General features: G+C 35.1%; 2 protein-coding genes across 4 annotated transcripts in view; one reads left to right on the top strand and one right to left on the bottom strand.

The window, feature by feature from the left end:
* The window catches only part of LOC120634511 (lysine-specific demethylase lid), a 28,441-nt gene extending 20,360 nt beyond the window's left edge, over positions 1 to 8,081 (bottom strand). The window contains exons 1-4 of one of the 2 annotated variants that reach the window (XM_039905186.1): positions 7,673 to 8,081; positions 3,494 to 3,571; positions 2,154 to 2,292; positions 876 to 1,054 (exon numbers count right to left, since the gene is read on the bottom strand). In XM_039905186.1, coding sequence (XP_039761120.1) covers positions 876 to 1,054; positions 2,154 to 2,292; positions 3,494 to 3,571; positions 7,673 to 7,879 — 603 coding nt within the window. In that variant the 5' untranslated portion in view covers positions 7,880 to 8,081. The remainder of the gene's footprint in view (positions 1 to 875; positions 1,055 to 2,153; positions 2,293 to 3,493; positions 3,572 to 7,672) is intronic. The other variant, XM_039905185.1, reaches the window with a different exon arrangement.
* A 1,391-nt stretch (positions 8,082 to 9,472) lies between these two features.
* LOC120634581 (calsyntenin-1) overlaps positions 9,473 to 18,267 on the top strand; it is a 215,336-nt gene continuing 206,541 nt past the window's right edge. For both annotated transcript variants that reach the window (XM_039905301.1, XM_039905302.1), the window contains exon 1: positions 9,473 to 9,717. In XM_039905301.1, the coding sequence (XP_039761235.1) occupies positions 9,633 to 9,717 (85 nt within the window). In that variant the 5' untranslated portion in view covers positions 9,473 to 9,632. The remainder of the gene's footprint in view (positions 9,718 to 18,267) is intronic.

An 18,267-nucleotide genomic window follows, 5' to 3' on the forward strand; every position in this document is an offset into this window, starting at 1 on the left:
TTTTTTTCCTCATCGCTTGACTGCAATCGCACCTGATGGTAAGTGATGATGCAGCCTAAGGTGGAGCTTGATTTGAAGGTACTGGGGAAAATGGAAGCTGGAAGGGCATTCCAGATCCTCGCGGTGCGAATTAGAAACGTAAACGCAAAGCGCTTTGTACGCGTCCGCGGTATATCGACCACGTAGGGATGCAGATCCTTAGGGTGCCTCGCGGTTCGATGGTAAAAAGGTGAGAGGGGAACTAGATCAAACAGTTCTTGAGCACACTCCGAAAAATATCTCCGCAGGCAACCTTGCGACGATGGCCAAAGCTTCCGACCAGACGATTAGGGGTATCGGTTTTATATTGCTGCTATACCAGTAGCATCTCCTACCCCGCCGTTTTCCGCGGGTGTCAAACAAAGCGACTGAGCGAATGAAGCAAAGAACGAGCAGCAGCCTTCTCTGTGCTACTACCATCTATTGCGATCACCGACATCAGCCCAGCGTGTTTATCCCTTGTAAGGGGTCTTAGATCAAGCACAGGACTATTATACAGTTGACGAATGAGTAGAATCTCAACACCTTTTTGTAAATATTGTATAAAATAAGAAATGTACACTGTTATGAATGTGTATTGTTGTTCGAAAAAACATAACAATTAGATTAAACAAAGATAAATCTAAGGGTGATCATAAGTGAGACGGAACAATATTATGTTAACTCTAATTAGAATATAGATCCATTCAGGTGGGTTTTACAAATTCTCTTGGGGGTTTTAAAAATTTACAATCTTGGACTGATAATTGAGAATTTTTTAAAAGAAACCCCAAATATCTTACAGCCGTGATCTATAGTTGAACATGCTAATCTATGGGGCAGTTGTGAAGACTTACCGTCTCCTTTGTGTCTCCTGCACCGCCTGCGGCTCCGCTGCTCTTGAACACATCGTAGGGGTAGAGAATACGTTCATAATGATTCTTAAGGATGGATCCTATCCCTTTGCCCTGAGGGTGGCCCATGCGTCGCGCTATTTTTGACCATTTGCGCTCTGCTGAACATACTTCGAAGCCACCTGTTTTATAAAATAGATCATTTGTTATAGTAATTTTTAGTAGATTTCGTTTTATCAAGATTTAGATATTAAAAAAATCTGTTCTGTTCTGGTGCTCCAACTAGCTAGTGACCATCCTAACACAACCAGCATTGTACCACCACGATGTCGTGTAGATTTCGACTAATGGTATGAGTTTAATATAAATTACCATATCCTACCAGGTTAGCCAGATACCATCTTATACCACATAATCAATTACCACCAAGTGAGATATCTGTCAAGGGCCGACATTCAGAGGAATAAAAAATAAAATGTTATAAATATACAATAGACTGGGCCCCAAGTCTGTTATTACAATTTTGTGAGACAAAATGTATTAGTAAAAAAATTCAAAAAAGAGTTCCTGACTAATTTTAACCTGCTTGCCCGAGAGTTCTCCATAATGTTAACCAATCAGCACTCGGGCAGTGTTGTTAACTATGGTCAGAATGCTTCTCTTTCTGAGAGACCTATGCCCTGCAGTTGGCCTATTAGGCGCCGACAATGATAAAGAAGATGATGATGATGATAAACATTAACATAAGACAGTAATTAAGAATTCCGTTGATACCTACACTTGGTAACTACTATTTAGTCTATTTAGTTACTCTTTTAATTTTATTTTTCTTTTAAACATTTTCATCATTTAGTGTTGACTTGAATAGTTACTAAGCATGCTGCAAAGTTGAATCATATGTGTATCTAAAATAATGCTAAATAAAGAAAATCATTCTATTCGATCTCTATTCTATATTGGAATTCTATTCTATTCTATTGGATTTGAACTTTTAAAAACTTTAAAATTCCAAGACCTAATTCCACCCATACCCAATTCTTATTTAACACAGACCCTTTTGTTGCACATATAATGATAATTTACAAAAAAAAAACCACATACGTAGAGTAAATGGATGCACAAACTATATCAGAAAGTTTAGTATCAAAAACCATGTCATAATTTAAATTATTTTGAACAGATGGAGCTACTTTTTTTTCTATGGCTAACAGCCAAGAGTTCCATGGTGGACATAGTGAAACAAATACCTTGTGCTTATATTATAATAAAACATCTACTTACCAGCTTCTTTGACAATTTTATGTAAAGCATATAGATCCAAGGGTTTCCTCTCAACTGTGGGTATTTTCAGCACAGAGCCTTGCAGCTCCCAGAACTTCATGATCTGGTCGAGGAAGTTCATTTTTACCCGTGTTATAGCCTGTGAATATTTTAATTATTTTATTGCCAGCATAAAGAAAAAAATGGTCTAATTTTGGACTCACAGTATGAGTTTAAAATTACTGCCATCCAAGACTGCATCATAACTTACTAATAGGTGAGATTGCAGTCAATAACTTTTTTCTTAAAAGGAATTGCCAGATTAAAAGTTAGATGACTAAATGAATGAACAAACTTTTATTGTACACCCTTAAAAAACAGAAAATATAAAATAACAACGACATAGTTTGCTCGTTCGTACTATTTCTACACCAAAAGAAAGTTTGACTATCACAAATACAAAGTAACTTGGGCTATCATTTATTTTGAAAAAAAATTGGAAATTCTTAAGAAAATTGAAAAACTTTTGTGTTCTAAAATTTATCGCCGGTAGAAACAAAAGTTGGTTACATTAGTATCGCAGCATTAATTTTTAGTCAAATATATAGTTTTATCATCAACGGTATTTTTTATACCAGTAAAATACTTTTTAATTTATTCGGAAATTTGGTGAAGATATTATCGCAAATGTAAAAAATATAAGACTACACCTACAAAAACCTTAATTTCCAAAAAGTTTTTTAAAAACTGCACCCGATATTTTATTGCGAAAATACAGTACTCAAAAATTTGCTTTAGAAACAAAAACAAACGCGGACGAAGTCGTGGGCAACAACTAGTGCCGCAATAGTACCTGATGTAGGATGTGATTTTTAAAACAGTTCTAGCAATAAATGAAAAACTATCCAGCTTAAAAGGAAATAGAAATCAATTTTGAATGTTTAAATAAAGCCCTTATATATTATGGATACGTCATTTGACCTAGTAACCTTACTCTAAAATATCCGTGACCTTTTATTTCTTGCAATAATTTAGCACAAGTTTCTATTACAGTATGTTTGTAGGTCTTTTGTCAAAATAATTTTTAGTATGAAGATATGATTTAAAGACTGCTTCACTTATTGCGTTTAGGTAGCGGCTTGAATTGTTTCCAGCTCAACGATTTTAATATTAAGTAAAAGTAGCACCTTGATAATCGCAATCAGAAGCTAAGAAAAAAAAGGGCTTCTACTCATGGATGAGTAGACACCATAGGTTAATAAATCTTATTGAAAAAGTAATTAGAAGGCATTTATCTTCAAGTTAGATAGAAATTGGTGTGAAAACATTGAGGTTGTCAGGTTGATACATTAACAAATTACCTCTAACTCGTTCAGCCGCTGTATCCTCGGCGTGAAGCGTAGTCGATCCACATCCACCGCAAACGGCGGCTGCCAGTGCTGAGGAATAAGAAAATATTGTTAATATTATTGTTTGTTTTTTCTTTTTTTAATCTATTTATTGCGGGAATATAAGCAGATGTGCTGAGTGATATCATGGCTCAAGTTTTCGTCAATTAAATAAATATATACTACGAAAATACACACATCGCCATGTAGCCCCAAAAATATAAGCGTAGTTTGATTTTTGGGTACTAAGATGACTGATGAATAACACCCAGAAGATAAACACATACACATTATCCATTTGTAGGAAATTAAAACCACAACCTTGGACTCAGAAAGCAGCCAGTTTCTGCCCACTTGCCAATCATCTGTCTAATGTCCCACCTTTGTCCACTCAGAAGCTTCTAGTAATGAGCAAGCAAGACGGTTCGGGTGTTTGGTTGCCAATATCCTCAAATGGCAGTTCTTTGTTGGCAGTTCAAAATAATGATGTATCTGATTGTTGCGTACAAACCAGAGAGAAGAAAATTAATCGCAATCTCAAAGGCTGTCAATGGATATACAGTTCTACTTGTTACAGGTGGGAGTTTTGGCCTGTCACGTGTGGTCTCAGAAAGACGGTAGCTTTATGTAGGCTGCCGTGGCCTCACATGAGCACTTAAAGGCTTGGGGGACTGTTTCCACAGGGTGGAGTCTAAAATGCATTGTGCAAGCGAGGCACCAGTAGTTCCTAGGATTTCCTGGAGCTTCTCCATATGTGCAGAGGATGGCTGAGGGAATTCTGTGTCTACAATGTGTCGTAAGAAAGCTTTAGAAGAGGCAGAGTTTGTTTATTAAATGTTTGGAGTGCTTGCTATGACTGTTACATTAGGTGATCGGCCTGTTCACTTCATATATTTTCATGTTTGTAAAAAGCTTTGTTTGCATAGACTTGCACATTTTGCTAAAGGTAAACTACAAAACGCACAATACAACAGTTTGTGGTTTTTATGAACCTTAGGGATGTTTGCTGAGGCTAAACAATAGTTGGTATTAATCTAACATTTATTTAATTTCTTTGTTATTGTCCTCAACCTCATTATCAAAGTCCTACTACTAAATAATGGCCTTTAGAACTATGAAATGTAAAAATAAAAGATTTTGTAAAAACTAAATTGAATTTTATTTAAACAATAAGCTTAATTTGCTATAATCTGCAACACAAAAACAAATATTATGTACAGTGTAATTTATATATTTTTTTCTAATTATATATTATAACAGCACAGAATCTTACCTCTATAACTTTTGGCATGTAATTACATTAAAATACAAACCTGACTAGTATATATTTAACAAGGTTAGTCTAATACTAATATTATAAACGCTAAAGTGTGTCTGTTCTATACATGTCCAATTCAATCACTTTGCCTAACTGATGAAATTTGGCACATTTAAAGCATAAGAATAATAATCATAAGTGATAGCTTGCATGCGTCCAACATAAGACATTTTTACATAGCAATTTTTTTCATGAAAACTAAAGGTTTAAGAGTCAGGCAACAGTTATTAACAGTCAGTACCTATTTATATATTATTTATTATTGATAATAAAATCAATGACAAAAAGTGTGACATTGTAATTACAAAAAAATTTATGTGTATGAGTCTAATAATTGTCAGCTATTATTAAATTGTATGCATTTCAATCTTAGATTGCACTTTCAACTTACCGCTGTATGAAATTGCAGTTTAAGCAAGTTAAGTTGACATTGAGCTGATAAAAGGCAGTATAATCTACAGGTCTTGTCCAATCTGTACTGATCATGGTGAGGTTAATAGATATTGTATTAGATTTGTTTGTTAAAGGAACACTCTGAGCATAACATAAATATAATCAGCTTGCTTATAAGAGTCAGATAATATTTAACCATTAAACACCCAAATATACCTTGACCTACTTATTGGGCTACTGTTATGGGAATTTTATGTTCACTAAAACCTTAGATATCCCAAGAATGGCAAACTAGACTTAAAATTATCAGATATTCTAAATTTACATATACTCACTAACCTTTTGAGCAAGGTAAAATAGTCAACGAGAATATAAATCTTATGATTTTGATGATCCGATCAATAATTACTATTTATGAAAAGACACTATGTTACAAATGTATATTTAAATATTGGAACTAGTATCAGATAACAACCAAATCAATAAATAAAACAATAGTGTGTGTAGTTTTATAGTTATTAATTACACTGCCCAAAAACATTAAAATCTTGAATTTGCTCTTTTATGAGCAGTTGTGACAATATATAAATATAAAATTATGGTCATAAACTTGCTTTTATATCACCATTGTCAAGTCTTAAAGTAGACAGACTGTGCAACAAAGATATTGCCACACAGTTTTAGCTCATATGGGTCATTTCATATAACTCAGGCTCCAGCTTTAAAATGAGGTTATCAATACAATTGTGTTTGTTTTTTTAAATATATTATATCTCAATTGAACTAGGTTCATTATTTTTTATTTAAATAAGCAGTACCATCTGTAATGAATTTCTGATAAACCTCTTCAAGGGGGCTAGCACAGGCAGGAGACAAAAATTAAAACGTCTGACAGGGGATATAAATAACGTACCTGCTAAAGCAGGGGAACACAGGATTATTTTTACATATATATATTTTTGATATTATTTCAACTTGTGCGCCAATACTCTGAGAGCATTTTACTATACTCAGATAATTGTCTTCTACCCATGCTGGCTGTGCAGGGATGGAAGAAGGAACTCCCTAACAAAAAACAAAAGTATTGCTTATATTCATCCAACCCCCAATCCTATACACTTTACCAATAATACTTTCTAATACATTAGACATGGAAGTAATTTAATTTTACATTCTATCATAATGACAAATGTAATGATTTTAATAATTTTTATTAGTGTTTTTACTTACACTTGGAGGAATTATCAATTTTATTAATATGCATTTTAAATTTTAAATTAATTATATGCATTTTAAATTTATAAAAATGTAATGATAACACATAATATCACACTTTACGTTGCATGGGAATTAAACTGAAATGTCCAACCAAAATGAAATACTTAAATTTATATTTGAAAGAATATGGGCAATATGAGTTTTTTTGTAATCCACATTTGACACCATAGGCAATTAAAATACAAAAAATCTGATGGAGGACAAATCACAAGCCATTCTTTAAAAAAGAAATCAATAGTTACAATGATGTATGAAAAACATTAAGTATCTAAATTAAAACTTTTAAATATACAAATAAATTTAAAACTTTTCCTTTAATTTTTTAATTATTATATTGAAAGAAGAAATTATGGCTGTCAGTGCCAATGGGTCAAGTAAGCAATCTAATATAATCATTTTAAATTATTTTTGCTTTCCTCCAGTTTACTTATATATTAGTGAGATTTTTGAGTTCAGAATGAGCTATAAAAAATAAACTGTAGCAACTAACTCTTTTGTTCTTTAGATGTGTCTGATTAAAATTTAACCTAATAAAGAATTTAACAAGTTATTCCCCATGAGGCACAATCTAAGTTACCTAATTTTATTTTTAATAACCTGAGCATTTTGCAAATAAGTTTAGAACAATGACAGTGTATTTAATATATGTATACATAAAGAAATTGCACTTAATGGTTTACAATGTAACTTATAGGCTGTGCTGGCGACATGGCGAAAAATATCGTAAAGTATCTAGCTGGCGACATGGCGAAAAATATCGTAAAATATCTAAAAATTACTAATACGGTAGGTCTCTGGGACATTATAGTCGCGATAGTTCTTTTTTATCTAAACTATCGTAGGCAGAGGACACGATACAAAATGGCAACCAGCCTACTCCAACAATATGCGAGTGCATAAAGCGATAATTATATGCGCTTTACACTCAAATGCAAAGTCGCACACGACTCAAATACGTAATATTTTCGATCGAAAAGGTAAAAAAAACATAAGACAACGCAGTTATTCGACAGCCAAGTTACCACGGTTGCATCACAAGACGTTCTGGGCACTCCAATTTGGGGTTAGAAATGAACAATTCTTGTGTAAATCACCATATTTATACCACTTTTTGGGGACGAGGCAGTGTGTTACATCGATTTATGACAAAGAAAATAACTTACCGGGGGGGGCTTGATCTTGCATATCCCTGACTTCTCAGCAATGGGTCGTATTTTGCTGATGTAAGCCAGGGGATCGAGGAACTCTTCAGGGGTTGGTTCGAAGACAGGAGCCTCGGGGGGCACGGTGAATGAAAAATTATCAGGTTTCATAGGGGACGCCGAGTCCCCCATATTAACTTGCACATTAGCTTCGTCACATTTTCCCATTTTTAAGAAAAACCTATACAGTTCTCACAAATTAAACTATAATCAACACTTTAACATCATCTAACGTTAAGGAATGAATAAGGCACGACCGCAAAGAAAAAGGAGAATAATAATTTGCCTTTCCATAAGGAATCTTGAAAAGATAATAATTAAAAATATCACCAACAAATAACAGAGTTCACTTGCACGTCCGCCATGCGAAATTGAACTTTCGAAACTCCAGTGTTGCCATTTTAAATGTAGGGGTGAATGAGATGAATAGGCACAGATATAAAAGAAAAAAATATTCTAAAATATTATGACAATAATTTTAATATTCATCTTAAACATGAATGTAATAAATAAATGGGTCAGAATACAAGACTGTAAATGCTTTTAAAATAAAAAAATAATTGTAACTGTATAAATTTGTAAATGGTGTATAAATTTGTAAATGGTGTATAAATTTGTAAATGGTGTTAATAATTAAAGTTATGTATAATTTGATTAATTATAAAAAATGTCCTTTTATTCTAAACTTTTATTATATAATACAACGATATTTTCATAAAAGCCTTTAAAAATTAACGCCTCGCCCAACACAAGAGTTTGTCAATAATCACCACCAGAAAGAGCAAAGGCAGGAAAAAAAAACTATATCCCTTGATTAACATAATATTCACCTGCTAAAGCACGGGAACATGGAATATGAGAAGTTTTTATTTATTTATATTTATTATATATTTATTTACTTCCAAGTGTTAATAATATCCAAATATTATTATTTGGATATTATTAACACTTGTGCGCCAATGCTCAGAGGATTCATAGAGCTGTGGGAGAAGATAATTTTTTATCTTTTCCCCGGGAAAAATTTAACTCTTGCCCATGCTAGCCGTGCAGTGGGCAGACCCGTTGGTAATCATAGTAAATGGTGGTAGTAGCTCGAAGGAGCTGTCCGTTCTTCGTTATAATTCCTCCGTCACCTCGTACGACAATTATATTCTGATCTGCCGTCACCACACGGCAAATATTGATAATGTAATTTAAAATAATGATAAATTTATTGCACATACTACTTACATATCGGAAAAAAAACATTTTCAAATTTTATTTTAAAAAAATCCTATGAATCTTTAATGGATAGCTATAAAATAATAGATACCAGATAAATTCGATGAAATCTATTTTAAAAACCAAGTCAACGTCTTCGTTCAACCTCCGCCGCCATTTAATATTCTTTCTATCAGTTGCCAAATGGTGGCAACCTGTCATCTCCATACAAAATTTGCGTACATATTAATGTATAGAACTTGTAACAGTCGGATAAGAGCGTTTTCAATTTTTTTTTACTTTCCATTGTGATTAGTGATACGTGTTTTACACTGCGTTACAGATTTGTAATATATGTCTTAATTTATCAATTGTAATACATATTATTTATCAAATGAGGCTATAGAAAAAAGCTATGCAATAATAAAATTACTAAAATATTATACTGTATAGTGTATAATGTACTGGGACTGCTAGTGTTGCCGTTCTAAACACGCTGTCGAGAAACTACGAAGTACTAAAATACGAACGCGCAGACTCGAATGCAATCGATGAACACATCCGTCAATTCCGTCATCCTCGGTGCTCCGCCATTTGCGAAAGAAAGGCCGATCGCTGCTCTGCAGCGCAAGTGTCATCGGTTCGGATATGTCGAGTGTTTGAGAAAATTGTTATTTTTTCGAATAAAACTGTGTACTCGTGCTATCATTAAACAGTTAAAATGATTGTGAGATTTTTGACCACTCTATGCTTGGGAGTTTTGGTGGCTTCGGCGCACAGCGTCGAGGGAAACAACGACAATGAAGGTAAAATTTGGCTGCTTATTTTATTTATATTGTTTTTATATCATAAAAATGTAATAAGTAAGTAATCAGTGCAGTAAGTTAATCTCAAATCAAAGATAAATTATTGTTAGACTTATTATTGAAGGTGTGGAGTTATGAATTCTATTTAGACTTCGTTTCGGTCTTATTTTATTTTGGTTTGTAAATTTAAATGGGTTGAAAGCATGCACCGGGCTTTTTTGTGGTGACTTTCGAAGCTGTGTTCGTTAAGATTACAATACGCGGTGGCGCGATTGGTGACCGCCTGCGACTGTGTAGGTGTTAGAACCGGCTAAACAACTTCTTGGGTGCACACACGGCTGCACGACGTGGGCGTGCGCACCGAGGTTTTGCAGTTGATTCATTTTAGTTTCCAGTTACAGTTTGCACAGTGCTGTGCACTCTGCATGCTGAATCACAGACTATTATCCACTTTGTAGTCAGAGTACAGAGTAAGCACTTAACATTCAGATCTTATAAAAGTCATTATTTGTTAAATATAATTTTTTATTTTTATTTCTCATTTTGCTCATTCACAGCCACCTATGGAGCCTTCATACACATTCACATTATTTATGAGGTGATGATACATAAGTTAACTTAAGAGTAAAGCTAGAATGGTACCAAATGTGCCTTAATTTAAGAAGATACCAACATACAGAGGCTTAATTCTGGTTAGATTAGATGAGAGAAAAAAATAAGACATTTTTATTATTCCTACATCTGATTTACAATTTATTAATAAATAATTCAAATGTGATTATAAATGTACTGGGTACTACTGCTATTAGTAAGTATTGAGTCATCAGAAAAGTTTATAGTAAGTAAATTAATCTGCTGACTAAAACTCAGTAACATAACCCTCAACACTATTGCAAAGTAGTCAATTTTTTAACTGTTATGTTGAAATTTTCAGAACACTGAAATGTGACACTTGTTTGCAATATTTATTTCATATCAATGTAATGTTAGTTGCATTAACTTAATTCTTAATCATTCTAGATGGTATACATGTCTTATTATGAATTTAATCTTTGTTTATCATTGTTCGTAAGTTAGCTAACTTAGAAAATTATTTGGATCATTCAGTCTAAAAATATTTCTTAATATGTCATAACTACAATAGTTGGTTAAATAACTAGTTCAGCTTCGCTATACACAGCTACCTTCCCACACATTTTACAGGAAGTTGGAAGTTCTAATGGCAATTCAATTAAGATATGTATGTGAAAAACAGAAAATAGATGTACCCACTAAGTTGAATGAACATTATTAACAAGTTTAATGGTGTAAACTGTGAATAAACAGTTTGAAACTGTATAAATCTCTTTGTTTAATATTTGGCTTAAGGGTGTTCAGTGGGCATATCAACTAACACATTAAAGGTGCTGCTTTTTTTTTGATTACCAGGTTTTATTGCTTAACATGTTCTCTTAGGCAAACAGGAAAGATAAAAAAAAATTGTAGACCGCTACAGATCACCAATCCAATATATGACTTGTGGATCCTGCTGCTATACTGACAATGGTAACTGTTATTATGTCTTATCAGCTAACTTCGTCAATCTTTGTACTCACTGCTATTGGTCAAGAGAAACATTTTCTATCATCAGAGAAGCCTACCAAACGTTGGAAAGTGCACCTTCAACCTCTGTGAAAATGTCCACTGTCACCACTTTCAAGTCCCAGCAGTGTTTCTAATATACTATTTGTTGATCTACAGTGGGAAGTCCCAGGTTTGTTCCTCCACAGGGGCAATTTCGAAAATTTAGAATTTCTTGTTTTTAGACCTTGTCTGGTTGGCTAGCCACACTATCGAGAAGGACTTACTTCCAAAAAATGTATTGTTTAGGTACAATGCCACATAGGAAGCACTTATAAATAAATAAATAAATATACTACGACAATACACAAATCGCCATCTAGCCCCAAAGTAAGTGTAGCTTGTGTTATGGGTACTGAGATAGCTAATGAATATTTTTTTATGAATATAATACACATAAATACTTATAATATATAGATAAACACCCAGACACTGAAAAAAATTCATGTTAATGACACAAACATTTTCAAGTTGTGGGAATCGAAATCACGACCTTGGACTCAGAAAGCAGGGTCGCTGCCCACTGCGCCACTCGGCCGTCAAGTATGGGTTTTTAATTCAAATGTACCAGTTAAGCCCATTACTATCAAGACTGATTCATCACTTACCACCAGGTGAGATTGCAGTCAAGGATTAACTATTAGGGGTAAAGAAAAAAAAAAAAACGTAGGATTAATTGAATTTCGAGCTTAAGAATTTAGTATTATTGGTATAAAAGAAATACCCATAGGATCAACGAATGACCTAGCCCAAGTAGTTAATAATTATTTTTGTCATACAATAGATTGAATCATTGAATGATTCAACAGTCATTATTATTATTAAAAACACATGATTCAATTATCGTTGAGACTTAGCGATTAGTATAGGAACTTAGGATGTTTTCCTCACTGCAGTAGCTTCCTTAGGTAGCAATTTTTTGAGCATCCTATTTCTGTGTTTAGTAAGTTTCATCAATAGGCTATAACAGTCCACTGCTGGACTTTGGTTGTGTGTGTGGACCTCTCCCAACGGGTGACATTCATAATCAATACGCTGGTTAGACGAGTAGGTGCAATAGGTGGCAGTAGTATCAGCACCGAGGATTGCTGCCCATTCTTCGTTATATTCCCCGCGAAAAGAGTCTCTGAAGACTGTATTCTGATCTGCCTTCTCCATTTAGGAAGTTTAACTTATAATGGAAATTCTAGAGTTTACTGACAGTAACTAAAAGGCCTTAGTTTATGTTTTAATTTAGTTTCCGTTCACTGTTGGCGCCACCGATGCGAATTGATACTTAGAGCTTTTATTTCAGAAACCTGACACTTTCTGAGGTTTTTACGTAAACAATACTAAGAGTGTATTAATTCCAGCTATTGATGTGGATGAGTTATTTGCGTGACCGCTATTTAAAAATACCTGCATGCAAGTTTTTTTTAAACATATATATTGGAGATGAATTGGTAAGGGAAAACTTTCACACCTTTTTAAGCGCAATCATTTTCCCCTTTCTTCTGTAACTGAGCGAAAACGAAAGTAGTTTGTTAGTTTGTGTGCACTTCCTTAACGCACTAACTAAGCAAGCTTGCAACTTGATTTTTGACAAAGAGTTACTTAATTTTTGACATAGGCTACTTTTTATCCAGGAGTTTTTAAAAAACCGTTAACGCGGATGAAGTCGAGAGCAATAACTAGTTATGCAATGATAATTCAATAAGGGAACTATTATCGATCTACTTGGGTTGGCATTTGAACCTAGGACCTATAATAATAATAATAATAACTTGGACCTTGCTCACGAGATTACCGCCATGTGGAATGTTTCTCACTCTGGAGCCCTGACCACCGGTTGCTTGGGCATTCAAAAGTTTTTTTTTATAAATTTTTAATAGTGTTTTTTAATTTATTCTTAAGCATTGTTAATAATTTAAAAAAAAAAAAGAAAAATAATAAATGATAGAAATAATAATAATAATAAATATACTACGACAATACACACATCGCCATCTAGCCCCAAAGTAAGCGTAGCTTGTGTTATGGGTACTAAGATAGCTGTTGAATATTTTTTATGAATATAATACACACATACTTACACATAAATACTTATAATATACAGATAAACACCCAACACTGAAAAAACATTCATGTTCATCACACAAACATTTTCCAGTTGTGGGAATCGAACCCACGACCTTGTACTCAGAAAGCAGGGTCGCTGCCCACTGCGCCACTCGGCCGTCAAATCCTATCGGATTTTAATCCACATCCTAAAACCTTGCGTTTCACATAAGTCTTAAAGGAACTGTATCGCTATAAGTACTAACGCTGTGATATCTTAAGCCTTGGTAAACAAAAGCTAGCTTAAAGAGGCTTAAAGACAATTGTTTCGAGAGCATAACGGAACGGAATGCTAAGGTGGCGTACCTATTATACTTGCATAACATCTAGAACAATAGACGCAGACGTTAGACTAACATGGCACATTCCCTCACGCCTACCGTAGGGCTACGACCTGGGTGTCGCTAGCGGCAACTCGCGCGATTTGTCAAACCGGTAATTTCCGTGTGTTTACGTAGCGCGTAGTAGTAGCCCGAGTCCAATGAGCTGAGAAAGATAACGGAAGTTAACCCTTGTCTGCTTCTGCTTGTCTTGTCTGATAAAAGAAGTTACCACTTTTGAAACGTCAAGTCAGTCTGTTTGTAGTGACTCTACCACCGGTTCGGAAGGCAGATTCCACTGAGAAGAGCCGGCAAGAAACTCAGCAGATTGCTCTTTTCCAACATCATTTTATAGTTTATGTTTTTTTAACAATCTTTAGAATTTTTCTGTTTTGTGAGAGATGAGAGCGTAGTGGCCTGCGCATTGTTTAAACTTAGGTAAAGGTTTAAACTTAGGTTAGGTAAAGGTAAAGTTCTAATTTTACCTTCGGTATCATGTTATAAAAGCATATGCCCATCCAAGCCTATAATGGTAGCGGGCTATCTGGTAGAGAAATGGTAGTTCAATTAGATCCGTACCCTATATCGGTTACTACGCGGCATTGTAATGGAACGCTGGAACGCTTGACGGCACGTTTTTGTCGGTAGGGTGGTAACTAGCTGCGAACAAAGTCTCCATCCAGACCAGACATTTCAGGAATTGTTACATTCCTTAATTGTCACTGACGGGGATTGAAGTTTCTACTTAGAGTTGTTTATTGATAAAAATAAATACATTGTGTCTCATTGGTTTGAAAATTTACATACCCAGAGAGACATAACTAAAAAAAATACTACTATATTTATATGTATATAATGGACTTTTCAGTGTTGTCATTGTCACTTAGTACGCGGTCGCGAGCCATCCTAAACGGTCAACGGACACATGGAATCAAAAAGCCGTCGCGCGTTGAGGCGTGAATCTTGGATAACTTGTTTACATGTATTTGTTTTTTGTCGCTTACCGTGACGCTGTCGCTTGAGCGACAAGGTCGTGGCCATGTTTCAAGATTTATTTCAGTTTAGTTTACCTAGCAATCCACGCATAATAGGTGTTTATGATTTGTTTAATTCATCTGCGGCCTATTAACGTCTCATTACTGGGCACAGGCCTCCGCTCTCGTAGTAGAGACGATTTTAGAGAATAGACCCACCATGCTATTTTAATCACCAACCGGCACTGGGCCAGCGTGGTGGACTACGGCCTTTACCATTTCTCATTGTGGAAAGGAGACCCGTGCTCTGTAGTAGGCCGGTAATGTGTTGATGTGATGATGCTATTCTAATGCAGGTTGGTGGTCTTTAACGACTATTGTCACAAATTAGTGGTAATAACCGAAAATGACTAAACGTGCTCTCCGCGGCACGGGGGGTGGACTCCGCCACTCCCTAACCCCGGGCTGGTACTGAAAATTCTTTAACAGAAAAAACATCATCTACAATTTCTTTGTTAGACCCGGGATTCAAACCCGAGAGAGTCGATATATGTTTATTGCGTAACGTGATTAGTTTACAAATGATAGGGTGTTGGCTGTGAAATCATCTGCTGTTTTTGAGACCATGGCAACGCGCCCAAAGGATTTCCATCAGGGTCTTGCTAGGATACGTCTTCTCGGTTATTATACATAATATAACATACAGAGATCCTCAAAGGTATATTAATCCAAACAAGAGAAACATTTTTTTATTGGTTAGTTCATTAAACTCTACTCCATAAAACCCTAAGTTGCAACCCTAAACTCTCCATAAAAAATACATTCGGTACGTATGTCGCCTGCGTATCGAAATCCCGGTAAGAAATCATGTCTCAGAAAACCTGTTATTGACTATTAGGTCATTTCCCTTCTAATTGTATAGTTTGTAACTATTTATGTTACCTCTATCTTTAGATTTGGAAGACCATTCGGGGGGATACAGGAGTGCTGGCGTTGACATATTTATACACTTCTAATGTATCCCAAACACTTGTAATAGCGAGTTCTCATTGGTATATAACGATTAACAATGTACCTAAGTTAAATATTATAACGATTAATACTAATATTAAATGCGAAAATGTGCTTTCGTTTATTTATCTATTGATCGGTTTAACCAACACCTGCACCGATTTTGACGAAATCTGGCATTACAATAGCTTGCATTCTGGAGATGTCCAAAGGATACTTCTAATACTGGAAATAAGTATTTTTGAGACGATAATTTCTTATCTCATGCCGGCTGATGCCTACGCCTTAAAAGACCACGCGCACGTGAGATAAAGAGGGAACTTTGTCACGTGCGCAGGAACTATATTTACTGAGATTTCGGGATTAGTAACCGGTTTTTTTCTTTGATATGTAAAGATAAGGTTTGTTATCTATGGGTCACACGCAAGAAACCGCGGGCACTGTTAGTACCTTTCTTTTTCCACTTTGGAGCCTCGATTATGATTTGTCACTAACTCATTGAGATTATTCTAAGGTGACCAAACTCGCAACTTCTGCCGCAAGTTTTAGCAACTTGGTTTGGGGATCCTGCAAACTTCTTGATGCTGCAGCAAATTTGTCGAATAACGTTCTCAACATTGCATTAGGGTAAAATCAATAATGATCTTCAAACTAGTAAACACAAATATTCATAGCTTTAAGTTTAAAACCAACTTGAGCACGTCAGCTTTTTTTGTTTGAAACAAAAAAAAAACTGAATCAAAATAGGTCCATTTGTTTGAGAGCTAAGATACCTTGGACAGATACATACACAGTTTAAACTAACGACCCTCATTAGCCGTCGCAGGTTAAAACACTTTTCTGCGGCGGCGTCATATTTAACTATATTTATGCAGGAATGCAATGCAATTAAGTCTACAACGGGTTGTCGTCCGATATAAAAATTTAATATTTTTATAATAATAGCCCAATCGCAACATAGAAGACAATAACATTGCAATCAAATAGCAAGCGTTCGTTGCCCCCTGACATTTAAAAAAGCCATTTCTCCTACATAATGCCCTTATTAAGCAGATCCATAACATTAACGCTAAAAATAACGCCTGCGTTTCCAAATCTAAGCTTCTGCATAGAAAAAATAGGTATTTTTAGTGATAATATTTTTAGTCGCGTCGGATCAGTATGCTATTTTTTTTATTTATCTGTTATTTCATCTAGGAACCACTTGATGGAATAACAGATAAATAAAAAAGTACAACAATACCCCTAGTCGGTTTCTACGCGGCATTGTACTGGAACGCATAATAGCTTGGCGGCATGTCCTTGTCGCCAGGGCCGTCACTAGCTACGGCCGAAGCCAGACGAAAGAAGTTAAATTTTCCCAAAATTGCCCCTACCGGCGATCGAATTCGGAAACTCTCAGTTATAAGTCCACTCAAAACTGCGCCATGGCGATCGACAATCACCCGAGTCTACCAAATAGTAACAATATTAGTTGGTATAATACATAATTCTATCGAGAATTAGCTATAGTCATCATCATTAATTAATATCCGACTACTGGAACAATGCTTTCTGTTTATCCGCCATTTTGGATTTCCCATACCTACATCCAGTGGCGTGCTCTTCATGCCCGCATAAAAGCAATGCTTACCCAAAATATTTGAAATAACTCTTATGAGAGGAGGATTTTTACACTTCCTGGAATCTTACTGCTTTATCCTGTGCACGCCACTGCCTACATCTACACCTATTTATCAAATTCAGCCTAACAAAAGCAAGTAACAGGACCTCCTGTTACTAGATGTCTCCAATGTAACTTCGTAACTATTTTCCAGTCAATGTATGTCCTAGACTGAGACCTGACTAGGACATAGGTACATTGACTGTAAAGTTATTACATAACTCTTCCTTTGTAATAGCAAGGTAAGTCTATTAAAACTGGAGGGATGACAAAATGAGCTAAAGGGTACACTGTTTCAAACACTGGAATGTTTAATTATGAAAATTTATTAACACAGTCACGATGTTGCGCTTAAAATTTGACCCACCAAACGCGGATAGCTAGCGGTCTAGAATTTAAATATGCTACTACCTAGCTGCGACTATAGCCAGTGGTACCTAACGTCATTCCTAACTCTATCCCAGCCAGTCAGACCACTATGGGGTTTGGCTATTCAGAGAAAGTGTTTAGGTCCTAGTCCACATTGGCCAAGTGCGGTTGGGTAGACTTCACGCAGCCTTGACAAAATTATGTTAAAGGCATACAGATTTCTTTACGATGTTGTCTTTCATCGTTAAAGCAAATTATATTAAATTGCTCCAATTAATTGGTATTTAATTGCTTAGGTAGATTAACTTGTGTCCAATAAAAATAGAACCGCACCACTTATATTTAGGGTCGCAGCAGGGTGCAGCATAAAAAGAAGTCAACACTAATATAAATTTATTAGTCTAAAAGTTACAGTATCGTAATATTAAAACTAAACTTATTAACAATACCCGGCCGATTTGTGACACAAGCGTCCTAACCAAATTCTTGTAGTTAT

This window comes from Pararge aegeria, chromosome 24, assembly GCF_905163445.1.
Source record: "Pararge aegeria chromosome 24, ilParAegt1.1, whole genome shotgun sequence".
NCBI classification, from domain to species: domain Eukaryota; kingdom Metazoa; phylum Arthropoda; class Insecta; order Lepidoptera; family Nymphalidae; genus Pararge; species Pararge aegeria.